At 37.5% G+C, this 25,210-nt stretch overlaps 1 protein-coding gene across 5 annotated transcripts in view; it reads left to right on the forward strand.

Moving 5' to 3' along the window:
- The window catches only part of mark1 (MAP/microtubule affinity-regulating kinase 1), an 83,795-nt gene that overhangs the window by 33,550 nt on the left and 25,035 nt on the right, over positions 1-25,210 (forward strand). For 4 of the 5 annotated variants that reach the window (XM_079808339.1, XM_079808337.1, XM_079808336.1 and 1 more), the window contains exons 3-9: positions 1,975-2,028; positions 15,747-15,795; positions 20,148-20,213; positions 20,309-20,379; positions 23,811-23,867; positions 24,010-24,246; positions 24,330-24,449. In XM_079808339.1, the coding sequence (XP_079664465.1) occupies positions 1,975-2,028; positions 15,747-15,795; positions 20,148-20,213; positions 20,309-20,379; positions 23,811-23,867; positions 24,010-24,246; positions 24,330-24,449 (654 nt within the window). Of the gene's footprint in view, positions 1-1,974; positions 2,029-12,223; positions 12,354-15,746; positions 15,796-20,147; positions 20,214-20,308; positions 20,380-23,810; positions 23,868-24,009; positions 24,247-24,329; positions 24,450-25,210 lie in introns of those variants that run through there. The other variant, XM_079808340.1, reaches the window with a different exon arrangement.

Below are 25,210 nucleotides of genomic sequence, written 5' to 3' on the forward strand. Positions count from 1 at the left end.
TTTTGTGGGGGTAAATCTGAAATAGATACAGTTTTGGTCAGAATTACTGGAACCCTTGGTAAATATGAGCAAAGATTGCTGTACAAATAAATCTAGATTGTTTGTCCTTTTGATCTTTCTTTCAGAAAATGTGCTAAAATCTAACATTTCATTGAAGTAAACCACATTATGAAATAAATGTTTTTTCTCCAAAGGCCACAATTGTTGGCATTCATTCATTTTTATGAGTAAAATATCTCCCATTGAAGTATATTCCCATTCATATTTACATTTTTTAGCACACCGGGGTGCTAGGAACATGAAATTGTCCATGACGTCTTGTTACACAGGAGTATAAATATGAGGAAACACAATGGCCAAATTCCCTTAATCATTCATCACAATGAGTAAAACCAAAGAATATAGTTCTGATGTGCAGCAAAAGATTGTTGAGCTTCACAAAATAGAAGGAGAGGAGGAGAGTTTGAGTGGACAAAGACTCTCCAAGGGTCATAGATGGAGAATTGCAGAGAAAAGTTGAGTCTTGGGCTCAGAAAGACTAAAAAAATCAAATAACCACTACAATCACCATGTTGTTTGGGAGGGTTTCAAGAGCCTCCTCGCTCATCCAAAAACAAACTCCAGCATATTCAGCTGTCAGACACGACTGGAGCTTCAGGCTTCTGTGGTCAGATGAAACAAAAAAAAGAGCTTTTTGGCAGCAAACACACCAGATGGGATAAAAAAGTAACCCACGGTTAAAATACCGCTGGATCTTTAATGCCTTGAGCCTATTTTTTTGTTGGAGGTCCCGGACATCTTGTTCAGATACGTGGTATCATGGATTCTAGCAAATACCAACTGATTAAAAAATCAAAACCTGATGGATTCTGCTAGAAATCTTATAATGTACCGTGGTTGGATCTTCCATCAGGACAGTTATCCAAAACAAACATCAAAATCAACACAAAAATGTGTCACTGAGCACAAAATGAAGCTTCTGCCATGGCTGTCTCAGTCCCCTGACCTGAACCCTAGAGAATGAGTGATGAACGGAAGAGAAGAGCTGGGAATCCGAAGGATCTGGAGAGATTCTGTATGGAGGAATGGTCTCTGATCTCCAAACTCATCAGGCATTATAGAAAAAACTCAGAGCTGTTATCTTGGCAAAAGGAGTATAATAAATATAAAATTATTTAATAAAAGGGTGCCAATAATTATGGCCAACATGTTCTGGAAAAAATAATTTATTTCATAATGTGATATCCCCTCACTTTCAATTATTTTACTTCAATGAAAGGTTAGATTTTTTTTGGAATGAAAGATCAGAAGGATAAACAATGCAGATTTATTTTTACAGCCATCTTTGGGGTGCCAATAATTCTGACCACAACTGTAGTGCAAATATAATAGACCAGGGGTGCCCAATCCAATCCTCCTGCAAAGTTTAGCTCCAAGCCTGATCAAATACAACTGAACCAGTTCATTAGGATCTCCAGGAACATGATTTGGCACCTCTGTAATAGACCAATATAGGGAAAAACACATTCAGATAAAAACTCAACAGTCTCTATGAACAGATGTACCGTCAACAACAAAGAAATTGGTGCGAAAGGAACAGACTGTGCATTTCCATACAAGTCAAACATGTATAAATTATTTCACAAAAATAACTCACATCACATTATACATGTATCCCGTTGAACTCTTGACTCACTGTGAACCTGGCCTCAAACAAATTCAGGGAAGCTGAAGAGATTCTTTTGAGCTGTAGAATAAGGACACTCACCTAGTGCTCGAAGCACCATGCATTATTTAACAGCCTGTACGTCACACCTCACTTTCATGACCAACAGAGACTCCAAATTATGTAAGATATGGAGCCGTTTTGCTCTGAAGCTCGGAGAGATGATGACATAGCCTTTGAATATATACACTATATATAGAAATCTATAAATAGAAACATTTCACAGTAACACAGTATTTGTCTTTCAGGTAGCAGTGAAGATCATCGATAAAACACAGCTGAACCCCACAAGTCTACAAAAGGTGAGACTTCAACGTTTTGTTTTTTTTGGGGGGAAATTTCACAATGCACAAAAAATCTTTCAATCAAAATATGTTTCTTTGTTGAATATTTTTGATATTACATGTTCTGACATGTTCTTTGTCGATTGTGTGACTTTCCTCCTGTTGCTTTTTCAAAGGTTAATTCAGTTTTTGAAATTAATTAATAGACTGAAATGTTAATAGACTGGCATGGAGAATTATAATTTAAATACAGGTGAGACAGTTCTCGTGAACGCTTGTATGGTAATTATATGGATATATAATTAGGGGCCAAGCACCGAAGGTGCGAAGGCACCTATTGAAACCGTTCCCGTTCTTCTTATTATTATTAGGGGCCAAGCACCGAAGGTGCGAAGGCACCTATTGAAACCGTTCCCGTTCCTATTATTATTATTATTCATCTTCTTCCGCCACAAAGTCTATGGCAGCCCATAGAACCGTATGGTAAAAAGTTGTGAAATTTGGCACACTCATAGAGGACAGTCTGAAAAGTCACCATAGCAAATTTGGAGTCTCTAACTCAATCCCTCTAGCGCCACCATCAGTCCAAAATTTGACTCATGTTTATGCTAATAACTTTTGAACCATAAGGGCTAGAAACAAAATTCTTTTTTCCTCTGATTCCTTGGCTCATTTTCCGTCATAACAATTTTCCCGCCATTTTTAATTTTCCGAAAAACCTACTTTTGCGAACTCGTCCTAGACGGTTCATCCGATTTGCACAAAAATTTAACCAGATCATCTTCAGACGATGCTGACAAAAAATCTTGCAAATCAAGTTGATTCATCAAATCGTTTTTGATAAACGCGCAAACAAATTTTACTTAGCGGTTGCAAAAACACACTTAAGGCAATATCTCCGCAATGCTTTATCGTGTTCAAACCAAACTTGGTACATGTCATCACAAGCATGACATGAGCCAACATGCAGTGTTTCGGAGTAGCGCCACCTACTGGTCCGGAGATACAAAAAATGGCTGTTTTTGCTTATAACTTTTGAACCGTTTGTCCAAAAATCATAAAAGTGGTCTCGTTAGATTCAGGACGGCATGCCGAGTCGTCTGATATTCAATTTTACCATATCGGCCATTTTGGCTGTCGGCCATTTTGAATTATGTGCTAAAATGCTGTATTTTATGAACACATGAACGGATTGTTACGAAACTCGGTTTGGGTCATCAACACGATGCCCTGAAGTAGCCTGACAAGTTTCGAAACAGCGCCACCTAGTGGATAATTTTTTTTTCAAATTCTTATAACTTTAGGTGAGATTGACTTATTTTCATGAGAGTAACTTTTTTTGTCTCCTGAATCCTCGCCAAGTCCAACGATACCAGACTTGCTAGGTTTCGGCGTATGGTTTGTGCAGCGTTGTAATTTAGCGCTTTAAAAACATTAGCTGATATCTTCGAAACCGCTAGTCCGATCGAGACGAAACCAGCGTCAGAAGTTCGGAAACATAGGTCGATAGCTATAAGTTAATGCCCAAATGTTAAAATATTGATAGTAAGGGGGTGTAAAATCCAATCAAAGTCAGGTGTCAGTCATTTTTCATGTGTTTTTTCATATAAATGTCTATAACTCCAAAACTAAAAGAGATATTTTCACCAAAATTGACACAGACATGTATGGGCTCTTTGCATGTGTCATTGTTCCCTTATTCTGGCCACACCACATCAAGTTCGTAACCGTGCCACCTATTGGTTGAAAGTGATAAATCATTAAATCATTATTATTGACTGTATTTTTTATTTTACAGCTATTTTGCCTAAAATCACCTTAATAGGTCTTTAATTGCTCATTGCTGCAGTTGATCTGACATTGCCAGCCATTTTGGCATGTCTTGTCTTCTTCTTTGCGCTTGGCCCCGATAATGGCTGCTTGCAGCTATATTTTTAATATCACATCTTTCAACTTCTTTCTGTGCGTTTTGTGTGCAATAATGATTTTGACCAAAAATGATGGTACGCTAATGCAGGATATTATCTTACTACTGAACAAATGCAAACCTGAGATGATATTTTCCTGGACTGAGAATCTAGATCAGGGTTTGTCAAATCCAGTCCTGGAGGGCCACTGTCCTGCAGAGTTGAGCTTCAACCCTAATCCTAGGCATTGCTATCATATTTTATCATGTTGTTCGCATGCTGACAGATAGACAGACAGACAGACAGACAGACAGACAGACAGACAGACAGACAGACAGACAGACAGACAGACAGATAGATAGATAGATAGATAGATAGATAGATAGATAGATAGATAGATAGATAGATAGATAGATAGATAGATAGATAGATAGATAGATAGATAGATAGATAGATAGATAGATAGATGGATGAACACTCTGTTTAAAGGGGCATGTTAGCTGTGAGTCTTCAGTGTAAACTCCCACTTCTGTGATTGGCTGCTGTGAGACTTTAGTGTAAACACCCACTGCTGTGATTGGCTTCTGTGATACTTCAGTGTAAACGCTCACTGCTGTGATTGGCTGCTGTGAGACTTCAGTGTAAAGGCCCACTGCTGTGATAGGCTTCTGTGATACTTCAGTGTAAACGCTCACTGCTGTGATTGGCTGGTCTGAGACTTCAGTGTAAACGCCCCCCTGCTGTGATCGGCTGACATCTTTGCATATGAAATAGCTATTATTATTATATAAGTATTACATGTTTAACTCTTTCGAAAACGTTTTACTATTACAGCTCTCAAGGTTAACTTATTGTTATAGCATTATATTTAGATCAATAGAATTAAATTCAGATCGTGGCATGAAAGGTTGCAGTGATGAGCATCGTAGACATGTTGAGCTCATAAATGCTGTGATCTCGTCATTGCAACTTGATTTCTGCACACTAAGGAGTGCTTTCATCATAACTAACAGTGCAAACACAATGTAAATAAGAGATTTGTTGATTATTACGGTAGCTTTGGCGAGAGTCCTGAACTCAGTCACTGATAAACTTGCGCTGTTTGATTGACAGCTCCAGCAATTGCAAAGGGGGCGTTCTTTGATAACTTTATATATATAATTTAAACACAGTTTAAATAACAGATTATTTTCCTCCTACTAAGAAAAACAATGTGAAGTTGAGCGTTTAGTCACTGGTCTGATTTGCTGACACATAGACAAAGAACATCTGACTGTACATGAATCATTACATATCAGAAATCACTGGTCACAGATCAGGCATTAGAATTAACATGGTTACTTGCCTGTTGTGGCTTTACTGTTGAGTCCATATCGCAAAAGTCTGTTTGCAAAGCCTGTGCCGAAATTGCGACTGATTTACCGAAGAATCCACAGTGGAATGTGCAGAGTACAAATAAAAAATGCTCAACTGAGACATTCACATGTTGAAAATAAATAAGCACGTTCCTAGCATTAGGATCCTTTGGAAGGTAATGCTATTTTTAGTCCAGTGATCCTGTATCGCTCTTCTCTCCTCGTCATCTCACTAACACGCCAGTGGGCGGGGCCAAAGTTGCAAAGATGAAGTAGGCATTGATTTTCTTCTGCAGAGGCGGTCTTTCATCTATAGGCACATTCCACAACCAGTCGTTCTCTGGGCTTGGTAACAATAAAAGCTGTTTTTGGACTAACAAGGAAGTTTTCAGTTCTGAAACTTTCTTATATTCGTATAGTATGATGACCTCTTATATGTCAAAAGATCAAGGAAAAAGTTGTTTTCTCAGTTCATGACCCCTTTAAGTACATCTTTATATGTAATTTCATAAATAGGTTTATTGTCTTTGAAATATGGTTAAAGTGTACTGATGAATGTACTGACAAGCATTTTTGTAAAATGTAAATATTCATAACAAGGATGTTTTCAATTCTGAAACTTACAGGATATTCTTATAGTATAGTATGATGACCGCATACTCATACTATGATGAGCTCAAGGAAAATTAGATTTCTCAGTTCATGACCCTTTTAATAGATAGATGGATGTTTTAACAGGTTCCTAGGCATTGTTAGCATATTATTACAATGGTTCATCATGTTTCTAGCGTGTTCTACAGCATCTACAGCAGATAAATCCTCTGTATTAGTGTCCATTGAACTTTTAAATGGAATTTTTCCATCCTTTCTCTCCTTGCAATACATCACAGTGAGTGTTTTCCAAAACCATCATGAAATGATGATATCCGTGTTCTTTCAGCCGGTCTTGACTTAATGGACTAATTTGAAAGACAGCATTAAATGGCACCTTGTCAAGCATAGATTTCTTTACTTCGTTGATGCATTTCTCTCTGAGAGAGTTATATCAGAGATTGACCTTTTGTCTTTTTCTTGTTTAATAGCCCATGTCACAGAACCATACTATTCCAGAAACATACTATTACTACACATTTATAACAGTTAACTACGATAAAAGAGTAGAAACATTCAGGGTTGATTTAGCAGCACAGTTTTGTTTGTAGCTTTTAAAGCTGCACTGTGGGATTTCTGTGCCAATAGCGGCACCTAAAGCAGAAAATCCTCAAAGGGAGGTTCAAGATGACTTGAAATGATTTAAAATAAGCAAGCAAGAGACTCTTTATTTTATTGAACTGTAGAAGAAGATCCAGAATTCCCACAGTCTTAAAGTATAAAGGAATTTTGAAAGTGTGATTTCTAAGCTTGGAAAAGTCATGGAAATCCAACAAAATTTGAGACGCCACATCTCAAAATTGGATCAGGTAGAATAAATACATTTTAAAATCTTTCTCCTTAATCCTTATCCAGTAAATCATGATCAATTGGAAAAACGCATACAATTTTGAGTCAAAAATGTTGAGAACTGCTGAGCTAATGAATTTGCTAAAATAATACTTTGTGGAGAAAATAAATACTAATACGTTTCCTAAAAATTCCCCTCATCTTCCATTGTTCAGTAAGCACAATCAAGGGTTTTGAAATTCTCAGTGAGTCTAAAATGAATTCCCCAAGGATTTCGGAGATGTGGTCTTGAACGAGACGAAAACGATCCAGGATCAGATAGTCACAAATGGCAAAATGACTTCCGTTAAGTGACCTTTGCCTGTACACTTGACTAACATCCTCGGATAAAGGACTGTTCATCAATGGATTGTATTGATCACTTTAATTCGGAACGACCCTCTGGATAGATTCTCCTTCCTCCAAGGCCTTTCAAGGGCATCAGAATGATGTCTGGAATTAGCTTTTTATGCTTTAAGACAATTATTTAGTTGAAAACTTAGTTTTATTAATGTTCCAGTAGCTCAACTGGTAAACCATGATGGAAAACGCATTCATTTAACTGATCAAATGAATCTACTCTGCATTGCTTTGGATCAATGTACGTGAATGTATGTGAATTTTTATTTCTGTACAGTCAATTATTATCTAATTTGAATATGTTAATGAGGCCCTTCCTCCCTTTTTTGATTGATGTGCGCATTAGCATTGCTTGAACAGATGGACAGTGAAACCTACACTGATCTCTCTTGCCTCACGTTTCGACAGCAAGATTAATGACGCATGGAGAGGTTTACACACACACACAGTCAGAGTTTGCCTGTAAATACTGTTGTTTCCCCCCCTCCCCCAACAGTACTCGTCCAGTTCCGTTTTCATATTGTTAAACACCTGAGGTCACAAATGAATTCTCTTCCTTTACCTTTATTCATCCATTATTCAGCAATGAATATAACATCTGTAATCGGCATGCTGGTTCTGCTGGAATGTGACCCAACACAGTCAGCATATCCGAGAGCCTTCCACAACCTCTATGTCATTTTACTTTCATTAAACTGAGTGCCCTTCTTCTCTCAACCACCGTTTGCTGGTTTCTCGAGTTGATGCTCATTTAATCGGCATTTTGAAACATTTGTGGGCCGGGTCTGATGCTTTAAGAGAGTCCTTAAAGCTTCTCTTTTGAAGTGCCTCTCATTACAAGTTTGGGAAGATGTTGTGTTCCCAAATGCATGTTAAAATGACACAAAATCAAGGTAAACATTTTGAGAACCGCTGGCCTAAAAGGATTTGCGAAAATAGTGCTCCATGAAATAAAAGTACAAATAGGGTTCCTAAACATTCCCCCATCTTCCATTGTTCAGTAGGAGCAATTGAGGGTGTTGAAATTCCAAGTGAGTCTTAATTAAATTTCTTAAGGATTTCAGAGGTGTAGTTTTAAAACCAGAGCAGATGCTGTTTGTGTGGAGCAGCATTTACTGCAAACCGAGCCACCGAAAACACTGGCCGATAATGAGCAGAACACAGTGCAGCACTTCGCTCTAAAACATGCAGCGCATATATTTATTTAAAGGGGTCATGAACTGAAAACTTCCTTGTTTGTCCAAAAACAGCTTTTATTGTAACCAAGCCCAGAGAACGACTGGTTGTGGAATGTGCCTACCACATAAAAAAAATCAATGCCTACTTCATCATTGCAACTTTGGCCCCGCCCACTGGCGTGTTAGTGAGAAGACGAGGAGAGAAGAGCAATACAGGATCACTGGACTTACATAACCTTCCAAAGGATCCTAATGCTAGGAATGTGCTTATTTATTTTCAACAATGTGAATGTCTCAGTTGAGCAATATTTATTTGTGTTCGCTACATTTCACTGTGGATTCTTTGGTAAATCAGTCGCAATTTCGGCACAGGCTTTGCAAACAGACTTTTACAATGTGGACTTGACAGTAAAGCCACAACATGCAAGTAACCATGTTAATTCTAATGCCTGATCTGTGACCAGTGATTTCTGATATGTAATGATTCATGTACAGTCAGATGTTCTTTGTCTATGTGTCAGCAAATCAAACCAGTGACTAAACGCTCAACTTCACATTGTTTTTCTTAGTAGGAGGAAAATAATCTGTTATTTAATTGACTGTTTAAATTATATATATAAAGTGATCAAAGAATGTTCCCTTTACAATCACTGGAGATTTCAATCATACACAGCAGACACGCGCCTTCAAACAGAGCGTTCAAATCAGAGAACTAGAATCAGCGAAGGAAAAATGCCTTTTATTTGTAAATTATGACAATTTTTTATGTAAAAATCATACTAACATACTAACAATAAAACAATGCAGTTCATGACCCCTTTAAAGCAGCACTAGGTAACTTTTCAACCTTCATAATAAATTTTCAAGACGATACATCAACATCAACGATACATCAACTTACGATACATCAACTTACAATAGGTTGAATGACACGTCTGCCATAGCCTGACGGGGTCTGTATCGTTTTTAATCGTACTTTTAAACTTCGGGTTTCGGGTAGTAACCCGAGAAAAAAAAGAACTACAAAATTCGACTGCTTTACGGCATATACGTCACTTCCACCACCACCCCCACTTCCTTAAATTCGGACGTGCGAGGCCGAGCCCAACTATCATTTGTTTGCCGGATGTTATAGTCATGGCCGAAGCAGCACAGAAAAATAAGAAAGCAAAGGTTTTGTCGGAGGAAAGCAAAAAGAGGAAACGAGAAAGTGATCGGATTAAAGGCAGGACGAGGATCTTGGCGTGAGCTGAAGGAGGAGGGGCTACATTCTTGCAAGTAAATACATAAGACGTACAAAATCATATTTTAGGATACCTAACATGTCTGTGATATTTGTTTATTTGTCTTGCCTCAAGCTATAATGCAAATCGATTTTTCAAATTTGCAGATTCATCTATGGAAGCTTGATATTATAATATTGATGATGTATGGTTATTACCTACCACTCAAACATTGAATTGAAGTATCATGTAGATTCTGTAAAACGGGAATAGCCAATAGACTAGGCTACTATAAGGACGCTGGCTTGTAAACGTGAGCATCGCGATCATTTGGCGTTTGAAAAAAATAAAACCCATGAAATTATTTTCATATGACATGCATGTAACATATGCCACTGTACCTGGGATGAAGACATTTCACACGCGACGCAAGCAGAACTCCTGCAGTGTTCAGGGCTTTCACACGGGCCGAGAAGCATTGACGGCGACGCCCCGTGTGAATGCGGCGTCATAGTTGTCATGTCAACAAATGCACGTGCGATGCATCAGTTTACGACAGTAGTTGAGGACAATACTGTTTCCCAACTGTAGGGGGACCCCGAGAGCAAAAACTACCTAGTGCTGCTTTAAATAAACTGCTGTAACATATTACATAAATATAGCAGCAGTAACAAATGCCTCTGGCAAATTAGTGTATATCACAAATGCGGATACTCTTGTGTGTTGTGCATTCTGAAAATCCATAACGCTGCTGCACATCTGACACATTTGCTAAATTTTGCAGGCAAAAAAGTTCCATTGTCAATAGTATAATCATTTATGAAGCACAACTAAAACAGAAGTCACTTTGTAACCCAAGCAGCTTTCAGTTGGTCAACGTTGTGAATTTGTGTGACCAATTGAACCCGATGGGAAATCTGCATGGGGAAATCTTTTGCGAAATTCCGTTGTGTGGATTCCTATTGAATGACTGGATTTCTTCCGCAAATTTGCAGAGCAATGGTAAATGTGCCCTGCACCTTTAGTGTAAACTAATCTAGGGCAGGACTATTATTACAAAAATCGTAGTTGTGTAATGTTTCCCTAAATATTCCTATCAGTTTATTTTTAGAGTCGAGTGTTTCTGCCATAATGCCCCGTGTCCTTCAGAGTACTTGTGATGCTCACTTTAAAACGTCATTCATCATGAGCGAGTTTGTTCAGCCTCCATGAGTGACAGGAAACGGGCACGTCTCGTCTGCTGTGATGACGTCTGTATAAATCAGGGGCATTGAGATGCACAACAACACAAACTCTCCACTGTAGGACCCACTACAGGAAATGACATGCTTGTCAGTGTCAGAATGGAATGTTGCTGTGGCTGTTTTTAGAAATATCGCTGTAAAAATAGAAACTCTGGCTCCTCTGCTGATTATTTACCAGAGCAAGCTGCCAAGAAGAAACACACTTTCTCTTTCTTCCCCCTCGATTTCCCTTTTTCTCTCTTTACAATGTTTTTTGCCTTTTCAAAGGACAGGGAGGACACATTCATCGAGACAGACAGAGGTCAGAGGTCACATGAAAAGAGATAGCTCTTATTATATTATGTGCACTTTATCAAATGCTAAAATAATTTTACAGTTACTGGCAAAATCTAAATTTGAACTAAAAATACAAATATTGTGAAAGAGTGTAAAAAGTTTTCTTTGCTTTTTTTACTATTTGCATTTTATCATCGTTATGCAAATTAGGTAGATGCACTTTCCATTAATATGGTTTGCATAAGGTCTTGAAAAAATATCACACGTTAATTGTCAAAGGAAGTGCACAAAAAATGCACATTGTTATAATCAAAACATTATATGAGATGTTTTAGGTTAAAGTTTTCAACTCTTCACATTTAGAAATGACTGGGAACAGTTTAAAAGCCTTATTTGAATGATTTGTTATTTTATAGCAATCAATCGATCAATCAATCATTGAAAGAAAGAAAGAAAGAAAGAAAGAAAGAAAGAAAGAAAGAAAGAAAGAAAGAAAGAAAGAAAGAAAGAAAGAAAGAAAGAAAGAAAGAAAGAAAAGGATAACTGTTGTAAATAACATAGTTTTAATGCTTAAATATTATGATTGATTAAGGGTCAAATGTAGTTTTGTAGTTATTTTTTTACAAAAAAAATATAGATTACATATTTTAACAAATTGATCCATAACAGATGATGAATAGGGTTGAAAATTCAGTTTGCTGATGAATGCATACAACATTACAACTAATGGAAAAACTGAGAAAATAAGATAATTTTCTTGCCTTATTATATTCATCCATTACTACATTCTTGCCTGACTATATTTATATTCATGCTAAGTTTAATGTTAGATAATAGTTTATTTCTACATTTATAATAATAGTTTTCACTTCAAAGAACATGGGATTTGTGGATTACAAATAGAATGCAAATATTAGAAACATAAAATGAATAGATTTTTTTTTTTACTTCATACATAAATTCATGTCTACGGATTAATTTGAATCCTACTTTAAAATACTTAAAAATTCTCCACAAATTTAAAAAAATACACTCCTGTTTTCTTGAATGACATTCCCACATAGATCTGTTCGTGATTCCCCCCCAAAAACGCCCCATTCCTGAGGAGACACACCACAGAACAAAGACATTCTTGGACAGCTTTGTGGAGAAATAAATCGATCCGTCAGTCTGTATTGTTGGCTCTTTCAGGATTCTCGTTGATGGAGTTGATGGGTCACTCTACCTTTTGCAGCTTTTTCCCGGCCCGCCGCTCCTCAGTGCTGGATGATTTCAGAAGTCTGCTCATCACCAGCTATGTTTCCATCCACCTGTTTTCATGCACATTTTGGGATATGCTAGATGGAAATCCAAGATGCACATACTTGAATGTGCTTTAAAAAAATGCATGCGCTTAATTGAGGCGGATCATTTTTTTATACGTTAAGAAGACGTGCATAAACTACAATATAAACACATTTACTGAATAACTTCCTTGATGCTCAAAAGAAACCTCAGGTGACTTTGCCTCAACAGGGGATGTGATTGGATAACTGGACTAACTAGCAGACAAATCACATCGCAGCATCTCTGATGTTGGTTTGGTGGTTCTGAAAATGAAAGTCTGTCATCAGAATGATTTGGTTAAATCATATATTCATTTACCTTCGTATCATATATATATATATACTTGCAAAATAGCAAGGTGTTCAAATACTTATTTTCCTCATTGTATATATATATATACAGTGAGGAAAATAAGTATTTGAACACCCTGCTATTTTGCAAGTTCTCCTACTTAGAAATCATGGAGGGGTCTGAAATTGTCATCGTAGGTGCATGTCCACTGTGAGAGACATAATCAAAAAAAAAAAATCCAGAAATCACAATGTATGATTTTTTTACTATTTATGTGTATGATACAGCTGCAAATAAGTATTTGAACACCTGTCTATCAGCTAGAATTCTGACCCTCAAAGACCTGTTAGTCTGCCTTTAAAATGTCCTCCTCCACTCCATTTATTATCCTAAATTAGATGCACCTGTTTGAGGTTGTTAGCTGCATAAAGACACCTGTCCACCCCATACAATCAGTAAGAATCCAACTACTAACATGGCCAAGACCAAAGAGCTGTCCAAAGACACTAGAGACAAAATTGTACACCTCCACAAGGCTGGAAAGGGCTACGGGGAAATTGCCAAGCAGCTTGGTGAAAAAAGGTCCACTGTTGGAGCAATCATTAGAAAATGGAAGAAGCTAAACATGACTGTCAATCTCCCTCGGACTGGGGCTCCATGCAAGATCTCACCTCGTGGGGTCTCAATGATCCTGAGAAAGGTGAGAAATCAACCCAGAACTACATGGGAGGAGCTGGTCAATGACCTGAAAAGAGCTGGGACCACTGTTTCCAAGGTTACTGTTGGTAATACACTAAGACGTCACGGTTTGAAATCATGCATGGCACGGAAGGTTCCCCTGCTTAAACCAGCACATGTCCAGGCCCGTCTTAAGTTTGCCATTGACCATTTGGATGATCCAGAGGAGTCATGGGAGAAAGTCATGTGGTCAGATGAGACCAAAATAGAACTTTTTGGTCATAATTCCACTAAACGTGTTTGGAGGAAGAAGAATGATGAGTACCATCCCAAGAACACCATCCCTACTGTGAAGCATGGGGGTGGTAGCATATTGCAAGATTTTGGGGAACAACCTCCTTCCCTCAGTTAGAGCTTTGAAGATGGGTCGAGGCTGGGTCTTCCAACATGACAATGACCCGAAGCACACAGCCAGGATAACCAAGGAGTGGCTCTGTAAGAAGCATATCAAGGTTCTGGCGTGGCCTAGCCAGTCTCCAGACCTAAACCCAATAGAGAATCTTTGGAGGGAGCTCAAACTCCGTGTTTCTCAGCGACAGGCCAGAAACCTGACTGATCTAGAGAAGATCTGTGTGGAGGAATGGGCCAAAATCCCTCCTGCAGTGTGTGCAAACCTGGTGAAAAACTACAGGAAACGTTTGACCTCTGTAATTGCAAACAAAGGCTACTGTACCAAATATTAACATTGATTTTCTCAGGTGTTCAAATACTTATTTGCAGCTGTATCATACAAATAATTAGTTAAAAAATCATACATTGTGATTTCTGGAATTTCTCTTTTGTTTAGATTTTGTCTCTCACAGTGGACATGCACCAACGATGACAATTTCAGACCCCTCCATGGTTTCTAAGTGGGAGAACTTGCAAAATAGCAGGGTGTTCAAATACTTATTTTCCTCACTGTATATATATATATATTTGAATATACAGGTGAAGTGAATAACACTCATTATCTCTTCATCACGGCACCTGTTAGTGGGTGGGATATATTAGGCAGCAAGTGAACATTTTGTCCTCAAAGTTGATGTCAGAGCATCTCCAAAACTGCAGCTCTTGTGGGGTGTTCCCGCTCTGCAGTGTTCAGTATCTATCAAAAGTGGTCCAAGGAAGGTACAGTGGTGAACCGGCGATAGGGTCATGGGTGGTCAAGGCTCATTGATTCACGTCAGGAGTGAAGGCTGGCCCGTGTGGTCTGATCAAACAGACAAGCTACAGTTGCTAAAATTGCTCAAGAAGTTAATGCTGGTTCTGATAGAAAGGTGTCAGAATACACAGTGCATCACAGTTTATTTGGACCACGGAGCAATGGAAGAAAGTACCATGCCTCGATGGGTCAGGGCTGTTTTGCCAGCCAAAGGGGGACCAACACAATATTAGGAAGGTTGTCACAATGTAATGACCTGATTGGTGTATATATATAGAACGTTTCTACAACCCCAATCCACCCCCCCCCCCCCCCCCCTTCAATTGTGCCACAGATTAATCTGTCATGTCTGTCTCCTGTCCTATTCCCATCACTTTTCACAGTTTTGTCTGTCTGAGGACATGCTTCAGGGCTGGACGTGCTCGTTCATTCATGCAACACTCATTCACAGAAAACGGCCTCCTGTTGTTTTTACTATATAAAGAGAATCTGTGAGGAGCCCCTGAAAAGAGCGCCTGTCTTCAAGTGTGTGTTTGTGCGTGCGGCAGCTTTTTATTGCAAGAAGAGAAGGATAAAGAGACACTGGGGGAAAGGACAGGAAGTAGAGTTTAGGATCCATCCAGTATTTTACCCTTCCTGCTGCAGTGCTGCTAGTTTTTGTCAGTGTCTTTCATAGACTTTTGACGTTTGACTGCAGATTATTCTGGCCAAGAGCTGCCCACTTAGACAGGAAGAGACTCTGACTGACATGTAAAGCAACCAACCACGGTTTGTTTTTTGTATGCATTGTTTACAACTGGGTAAATATGAAAACAGATATTTCCATGAAAGATGTGCTCATGAATATTTGATTTACTTGCTACTAAGTGCTTCAAAAACTATTGAATATATTTTTGAATCAGTGCCATGAACCTTGAAAACTTTGGCAAAGTGACTAGTACTTCCTTTGAAGTGCTCATTGTAGCGTCATGGTACCTTTATTTCTTGTTCAACTTTATAGCTTGTTGTTTTTAGGGCTTCTTAAATTCAGTTTGATCAAATTTAAGGCCATAAAAAGTCTTAAATATCTTAAATGGTATAAGAAAAATTAAGTATAATTTCAAGAGGTCTTTAATTTGGGGACGGAAACACAGAATTACTAAGAAATTGGACTTGAGTGAATGATAAACTGAATGATAAATATGTGTCCTCTAATGTTTCTATTTGTACCCACAGCTCTTTCGTGAAGTGAGGATTATGAAGGTCTTAAATCATCCTAATATAGGTAAGACATAATTTTCATATTCATCTTAAATTAAAGATCATTTGACCATATTCTGTACTTTTTTGTGTGTGAAATTCTCTTGTTTCTTGCATCAAAATCAGGTAATAATTTCAGTCATTATTTGACCCTTACAATGAAGTAAACTGACTTTTGAAATGGTGACCTAGTTATGATTGGCTAACATATTTGCACACAAAACAGTTTAATGTCTTTTTCTTGCCTATGTTTCATTAGAAGTATTTAAAAAATCCTATAAATAAAAAAGAAAATAATGTATCACATTAAAGTGAATCGTTTAGGTTTTAAAATGACCTTTGTAATGATGGAAACCCAAATATTCACAGCCCTAGTGTGTAAAGCAGTGTTATTTTAGTATTATTAATTTACTATTATAGTATTTATTCATATTTTATATATTCATGTTTCATTTTAACTTTAGATACATTTTCTGTAATTTTGTGCTTTTGTCATTTGAATTAAAAAAAAAAAAAAAAAAAAAAAAAAAAATATATATATATATATATATATATATATATATATATATATATATATATATATATATATATATATATATATATATATATATATATATATATATATATATATATATATTTTAAATCTTTTTTGATTTAGCTTTAATTTTTAATCATTTTAATTTTAGTTAAAGGGTTATTTCACCTAAAAATATCAATTCTCATCATATACCCACCCCCATGTCGTTCCAAACCCGTATGACTTTTAGTTAATCTTTAAAACACAAAACACGTTCACTTTTTTAATGAAATCTGAGAGATTTCTGTCCTTCCATTGAAACTCTCCAGTCCAAAACTCTGACAGAAAACGTTCATAAAGAGATCATAAAACTAATCAATATGAATCGAATCCAAATAATCCAAATCTTCTGAAGATACACGATCACTTTATATGATGAACACATTTAATTTAGGCTTTTATTCACATATAAACTTTGATCAGCGCAAGTACATAGAGCACATCAAATATGGTAAACAGAAGCTCAAGCTTCCGAGAAGAGACTTCTTTGGTTCATCATATAAATTGATAAAACTTGGATTAAACTGCTCAATTCATATGGATTTAATTTATTTTCCCTTCAACAATATCAACACTGTTGTTAGGCCTCAAAATTACCTTCATAACACCTGATCAAGACCTTCCTTTAAGCACCAGAGCTGTAAGACCTACTAACTGGAAATTATGTCTTCCTTCATCTGTCTTTCTTTCACAGCTCAGTTTCTTCCATGACATGGCACTTTCCCTCTCTTTTCTCTCACTCCATTTTTATGGCATGTTAACTGGATTATTTATATTCCTAATGGAAGGGAATCACGGGAGAGTCATTCAGAAGGGCTGCTTTAGCACGATTAGCTCTACGCGGCCGATGTCTGACCAGCTCAGCTCTTTTGTTGCCTCTCTTAACATCACAAGACTCTGTTTTCACTTCTGTATCGATTACCATGACTGGCTGTTTCTGTGGTTCTCCTGCTGGGGCCGCATGCGTGTCAGTGCTGGCTTCTGATTGGCTGAGATTGAGCTGGATTTTAGATTAATCAAACTAAAAGCTGTGATTACCCAACTATCCCTGCCACTTTCCTAATACACACACACATGAGTGTTAAAGAATGCACACAGGAAGCAGTCAGATATTATTAGTGTCTGTCCACAGAGGCTAAATAGAATTATTGAAGCTCTTCACATACTATAAAGTTTCACTATGAAATGGAAAGAAACTGTGTGTGACGTCTTGCGTGTATTTTAGCATATCTCCATAACAAGTATCCCTGGCGGGAGGTTTCTCCATGTCAGAGATGAGAAACTTAGCTTCTATGTTAAGATTGTGTCTTAAGAACTATTTTGAGCAGTTATAATTGCCCGATTGAGATTAGACCAAATAACCTTTTTATGTAGCTGACTTCAAAGATTTAGGACCAATCTTGAAGAAAAAAAATGTATTACTAACTAGTCTAGTTAGTCTAGGATGTTAGGCAGATCTGTCGTTATTCCAAACGGCTCCAACACAAAGATTTGTGGTATGGAGCTAAAATAGTGTTAAAAATGTAAGTGTTTACAAAATATGATGTGCAAATGCATAACTATTTTACGTTCACAAAATAATATTAACAAAGGCAACGAACCATTCATTAATGCTCAAGTAGGTTTGCGAGTTTCTAAATCAGATTTTGAAAATAATCTTAATTTTGAGACTATTTTAGCTCCATATTGTTCTAAAACCTAGTGAGCTTAATTGTATTGTGTGCGCACTTGTACTTCAAATCTTAAAAGTATAAATTTTAGTGCTGTCAAAATTAGTGCGTTAACGCATGCAATTATTTTTTTCAGTTTAACGCGATAAAAATAATTTATGGAGCATCCGTTTTTCTATCATCGTCTGGCTAGCATTACATTATGATCAAGCTCTTATTCATGCAAATGCTTTTAAACCATTCAAGCGTGACAAGACAAAGGAGAACGTGCTGTCTGTGAATGTCTTGACTATGTGATACACACACACACACACACACGACAAGACAGAAGAGAACGCGCTGTCTGTGAATGTCCTGGCTATAGCCCCGTTTCCACCGAAATTACCCAGAACAATTTGTCCCAGGAACTCTTTTTCTGCTGTTTGCGTTTCCATCGCGGTCTTAAGTAACGTGAAGATTAGTCCAGTGACATAGGACTGTGTGCAACTTTCCAGAGCCCACTGGATTTTGTCCTCCGCAAATAAACGTAATAAAGCCTGAACCTCGTCGTCGGTCCATCGTCGTATTTTTTAAACTCCATTGTTGATTTGAATAGCCCGCCCACCGACTCGTGGAGCTAAACGGGTCGCGCTACCGAGCAATAAACATGCCGGTTCCAGCTCACGTGCGTAAGACATTGCGCGTTTGTTTGCTTCATTTCACCGCAGAATCGATTGTAAACAAGATACAGGTCGAGACATGAATTTGCAGACATATTGAGATTAAGACACAATGCGGTACTTCCTATATTGGATCCGACAGGAATGGTGCAACACACACTTGTAAAACATGTTTTTATATGTGTTAGTATTACATTGTTACAGATCGTTTGAAATCTATTGATTAAATACCTTAGCATGCGGTCACAGGCTGGAGAATCCTCTATTTGAAGTGTTATTGCTTCATTCGTGATCATACTCAGACTTGTAACGTTACGGGCCAGGGCTCGGACTTGACTTTTTTAAAAGTCCAACGTCCCGGGGCTATGTGTTTTTCAGACGGGCTACCAAAACGTATCACTGGCCTCCCGATGGGTTATCTTAAATAGTGAAATAACATTCCTTTCTTTCGCACGCACACGTGTGTGTGTGTGTGTGTGTGTGTGTACGGTTCGCAGTTATATTCACTGATCGGGCGAGCCAAGTAATAAAAAAATAAATCAATCCAAAGTGGATGAGAAATTAATCATTGTGTTTGTTTGATAAAGATATTTTGCGAGTCCTTTGAGCGATTCCCCAGACGCTTTCAAAACAATTCCCACATGGATTGAGGGGACCTGAAGCTCATTAAATATGCAAATCTTATCAAATCCTAGCGGTGGACATTTACTTCCAAGTTTTCAGTGCGGCACGCCCATCAAAACCAAGTGTTCCAGGAGAGAGCCTCAAAACCAGGGTAGAAAATAGCCTATAACTTATTCTTTACGATGTTTTTGAATGTAAAAACCACGCGAACATCATAATTTGACCTCAGACAACAGTATAAAAAAATTAAAAAGCCAGTTCATGACCCCTTTAATATATTTAAAATTAAATGCATTTAAAGGAATATGCTGCTATAGGGCAGGGTATATTGACACAGATTTCCTGATTCAGTTGGGTTTTGATTTGATACTTATTTCAATTCAAATCCAGTTCATTTGCATGTTTTTCACTTATAATGTGTCAATTTTGCTAACATTTAAAAGAAATTCTCTCTTCAGATGCTGTAATTTATACATGGCAGTGATTCAGACCGAAGCAAACAGATTACTTGTATTTTTTTAAATCTAAAGATTCTTCAAACTTGATACATTGTGAAAAATATTAATTAAAAAAATGAAAATCTCCCAACTGAATAAATTCAGCAGAGCATTGAACAGGAAGTGATGTACTACTACATTTTCTACAAGTGTAGATAGTCCTTAGTTTAGCAATTTGCTAATGCCAAATCCTGCAATACATTTTGAGTTGAGATTATATTAACGGTCATTAAAATGTGTCAGTCATACTGTTAGTTTCAGAAAACGGTTCTAATGTTTATAAATGTTACAATATTCAGTTGCTTGTGAATGTTTTCAGCCCTCACTCTCTATATCTGTCTCTCTTTCAGTTAAGTTATTTGAAGTCATTGAAACAGAGAAGACGCTTTATTTAATAATGGAGTATGCAAGTGGAGGTGAGTTTGATGGACGGGGAAATACATATTTAATATGACTCTTAGTCATGTCACGTCATGACACACACATCTCTGAATGTCTCTGTTTATGTCAGGTGAAGTGTTTGACTACTTAGTTGCTCATGGGAGGATGAAGGAAAAGGAAGCCAGAGCAAAGTTTCGGCAGGTGAGACACACATCTCTGTCTTTGTCAAACAATAAACTATAAAATATTAAAATTAGTGGGTATGTTTGCGCAACAAATTTCATAATTAGACCTAGTTAAAACATTAATAAATATTTGTATGCTCAAACTTAAATTTTTCATCTTTTCCTACACTGACAAAATAGGTCTGGCACACTACCTTAAAATGTAAAAATAAATATTACATTTACATTTTTGATTTACATAAAAATATAATAAAGAAATAAAATATAACTAGAAACATATACTAGTTAGCATTGGAATAGGTACTAATATATAATGAATAAGTACTAGTATATAATCGATAGTTACCAGTAAATTCGGAGGGGTATTAGTTGCTATCAAAATAGTTACTAGCAACCAAAAATAAGTATGGTAACAGTTTAGTTTAGGGTATAATTCTCACTATTAACTAGTTGCTTATTATCATGCATATTACTAGGATATTGGCTGTTTATTAGTACTTATAAAGCACATATTAATGCCTTATTCTGCATGACCATATTCTACATCCCTTAATCCTAACCAATACCTAAACGTAACAACTACCTTACTGACTATTAATAAATAGTTTAATAAAGGCTTAGTTAATAGTGAGAATTTGACCCTTATCTAAAGTGTGTGACCAATAAATAAATAAAAAAGTACTAGTAGTAACATAATTATAACATATTCATTTTGCATACTCAATGATATTACACTATATGTTGGTAAATATTGGTGTTTATTAAGATGTATTTTTGTATTGGGTTTACATGCAATTAATTAGATTTAGTACATTTATTTTAACATTATTTATTGCATTTTGATTCTAATTGACAATGTCTATTTTGGTCGAAAAGATTATTCCTGTGATGATTCCTAAAACATCTATTTAACACAAAAAAAACATGTATAGAATATCAAATGTAGTATTTGACATTAATTACACCTTAAAAAAAGAAAAAGAAAGTGCTATCATGATCAGTAAATACACACTGTTCTTAAGGGGGCATATTCCCCATTTATTACACTTTAATGCATATTATGTAAATATGGTTTAGTGTAGACGCATTCACTGAACACATGCACACCCTCTAGTGGAGATGGCGTCAGTAAAGCGTCTGTCAGGTTTCCCTCTGATCAGCTGCTCCAGTGATAACTGTAAATGAACAGACATTTCAAGTCCAGGGTGAGTGTAATTAAACCCCCTGCTGCTGTGCCAAATTGAATTGGCCATTTTCAGTCATGCTCTGCTCATGAAGGCAAATAAAAGCCTCAGGCTAGAGTCACTGCTTTTTATGCTGCTGCACGGATGTGGTTAGTGAGAATGTAAGACCCCAGTCTCTCTCTCTCTCTGTCTCTATATCTGTCTCTCTCTCAACTACAGTGGCATATATCACACCTGGCTTATTTGGAGTGTTTGTTTCAGAATCTGATGCATTTTATCCCTTAGTTCGGTTCGTTTAGGCATATCTCACTCTGATCTGCGCCAAAACAGTTGATCTGAGATCTAGGTGGTCTCGGCGCACTTGAAAACTCAGGAGCAGTTCGCTTGTGGTGAGAAAGCAGTCCGAATCCAACAGACCACGAACTAGGCTGTATCACATTGAATGATGGGTCATTACGTACGTTGCGAGAAAAAAACGCAGTGTATGTTTTGCAAAATTCATCAGGGTTAACCTGGATCAAAGATGAAGTGAAATGCCTATTTGAAATTTGGTCGGACAAACATTTCAGAACTGTCCAAAACACTCCAAAATACAGACGAAGCCTTGATTCTTGCTCAAAATATACAGCTACAAAGAAAGCCACAATTAGCCTGCGGAGCTGTTGTCTATCCATCCCGATGAACATGAACAGATGAACTCCGACCAATGAAATGACTGTTTACTCGCTCTTGACTTGTATTTTGGTCCATTTAGGGTGTGTTCACACTTGGCATGTTTAGTTGGATTAAAACAAACCCTGGTGCGATTGCTCTGTTAGTGCGGTTCAATTGATTAAGTGAGAACGCTGCCATCCAAACCCTGGTGCGCACCAAACAAGAGGACCGGGACCCCTGTCTAGGTGCAGGTCCACCATCTGATCTGGATACGGCGCGGATCCGGCTCACTACAGTAAACCTCTGTATAAACAGAGAGACTAATATTAGCGTAGATGACATTCTTCATTCTGCCATTCTGACAATGCTGTGAAGACTGTTCCAAAGTTTAGGTGCTAAATAGGTGAAAGATCTACCGCCAGCAGTTGATTTTTATATTCTTGGTATTATCAACTGGCCAGAATTTTGAGACCGCAAAAGACATGAAGGAGTATAATGCGTTGAGCTCAATCAAGTACTGGGGTGCTAAGCCATTTAGTGCTTTGTAAATAATAAGCTAGATTTTAAAATGTATGCAATGTTTAATAGGGAGCCAGTGCAGTGTTGACTGAACCGGGCTCATATGGTCATTCTTCCTGGTTCTAGTAAGAAATCGAGCTGCTGCGTTTTGGACCAGCTGCAGTTTATTTATTAAGTGAGCAGGGCAACCACCCAGTAAAGCATTACAATAATCTAGCCTTGAGGTCATGAACGAATTAACAAACTGTTTTTGCTTTCAAAGCATTTTGCATTGAAAGCACAAGTCGTGGTTTAGATATATTTATAAGATGGAAGAATGCGGTTTTACAGATTCTAGAAACGTGGCTTTCAAATTAAAGATTTGTATCAAAGAGCACACCCAGGTTCCTAACTGACGATGAAGAACATCCATCAAGCGTTGGACAGTATTCTAGGTTACTATTTTTTTGTCCAATAATTAAAAACTCTGTTAGAATTAAGTAGTAGGAAATTACTAGTCATCCAATTTTTCGTATCAGCTATGATCTTGTGTATTGGTACACATAACAAAACACCAAAACCAGTACATGATGTCACAAGATGTGACCATAAAGGACAGAATTCTCAAGCACACCTGTTTTTTCTCGTTATAGTCGTGATGTTGTCCATCACAGTTCGGTACAGGCATCAGAACCACGTCTCCTCACAGTAGATCTTCATTTGTTTGTGTGACGGAATCATTCCTGCCGCTGTTTTTACTCCTTTACACATTTTATAAGCTCTTCACGAGTTCTCAGATGGTCAAAATAACATAATACGTAGCTACGCACATACAACAAGCGCATTTATCCAAACAAACCAAGCGAACTGAACTACAAGTGTGAATACACCCTTAGAAATGCTGCCTTGTGAAAGCGAACCAAACCAGGAAGAAATTGCAACATTGTAACCATTTTAATTCCTGTTTCGGAACTAAGCAAACAATCTACTGGTGTGAAAACGCCATGTCCGTCTAGCACGTGCAATTTGGAGACTTTCTCAGCTGTAATTTGCAGATAAAAAAGGCCTTGCATTAATTGTCATGCTAATGTGACTTTGTTTGTGATGACAGATTGTGTCTGCAGTGCAATATTGCCATCAGAAGAGAATAGTCCACAGGGATCTCAAGGTGAGACTGTCACACTCACACCGTTTAAGCCTGTGGCATGGATCTGGTCACCTTTAATGATTTGTGTTTCTTTGATTTCTAATATTCGTAAACAGTGCTGACCGCTTTGCTACATTTCTTTTTGTGTCTCCCTCTCTGTAAGGCTGAAAACTTGCTGCTAGATGCGGACATGAATATAAAGATTGCAGACTTCGGCTTTAGTAATGAGTTCACCATAGGGAGTAAGTTGGACACGTTCTGCGGCAGTCCTCCATACGCGGCTCCCGAGCTCTTCCAGGGAAAGAAGTACGATGGGCCAGAGGTGGATGTCTGGAGTCTTGGGGTGATTCTCTACACGCTGGTCAGCGGGTCACTTCCCTTTGACGGACAGAATTTAAAGGTAATTTCCTGTTCCATTCGAGACCACCTGTTCCCTACAAGCACACTGTTCATTGTCCTTACTCTGAATGTTGGTCCACACAGGAGCTGCGAGAGAGAGTTTTGCGAGGGAAGTATCGTATACCGTTCTACATGTCCACAGATTGTGAAAATCTTCTCAAGAAGCTGCTGGTGCTTAATCCAGGCAAACGGGGAAGTCTAGAGGTGAGATAGCTCTACACACTTCACACACCCTTCTGAGTTTTTGAAAAACTTCTGTGGAACACAAAAGGAGATGTTGAACAGAATGTTCTCGCTGCTCTTTTCCATACACGAAAGCATACCATGAACAGGGCATCAAAAAGCACCATAAATCTTTCATAAAAACATTCCATAAGACCTGTACACTATATTCCAAGTCTTATGAAGTCATGTGATTAGTCCCCTTATGTTGTAGCTCTCAAATCTCATTCACGCCTGTATGCAATAAACTTGGCATGTCACGAATTGTTGTTTAGAAATTACCTTCTGTATTAATCTGCTATCTAGTGTTAGTTTCGTTAACAAAATCTATGACGAAAAATGTTCATTGATGACCTTTTTTCCATGACTAAGATGAGATGATGACGAGACGACAACATGCAGTATCGTTGATGGAAAAAGAAGAGACTAAAATATAGTTAAAAAATAAAAACTTGACCAAAATCACTTTTTGTTTTGTCGAATAAAAGAGACAGAACATTACAGACTGTTTTTAACAAGCCGCTACGAGCTTTCATGCTTATTGTTGTCAGATTTCAACAATTTTAATCCCCCAATCAGAGCTTTTCTGTTAAAAGACACACGTTTTATTATTATTTGCAACCTGGCAACCATGCGCACGCTCTTGGTTTCTTCATTTAAGACGTTCTGGTTAAATGAAAGAGTCATTCAGTCGTGTGTGTGCACAAGCCGCTTACACTGTTTGCACTGCAACAACCTTCTCA

Source organism: Gobio gobio, assembly GCF_949357685.1.
Source record: "Gobio gobio genome assembly, chromosome: 24".
NCBI lineage: Eukaryota > Metazoa > Chordata > Actinopteri > Cypriniformes > Gobionidae > Gobio > Gobio gobio.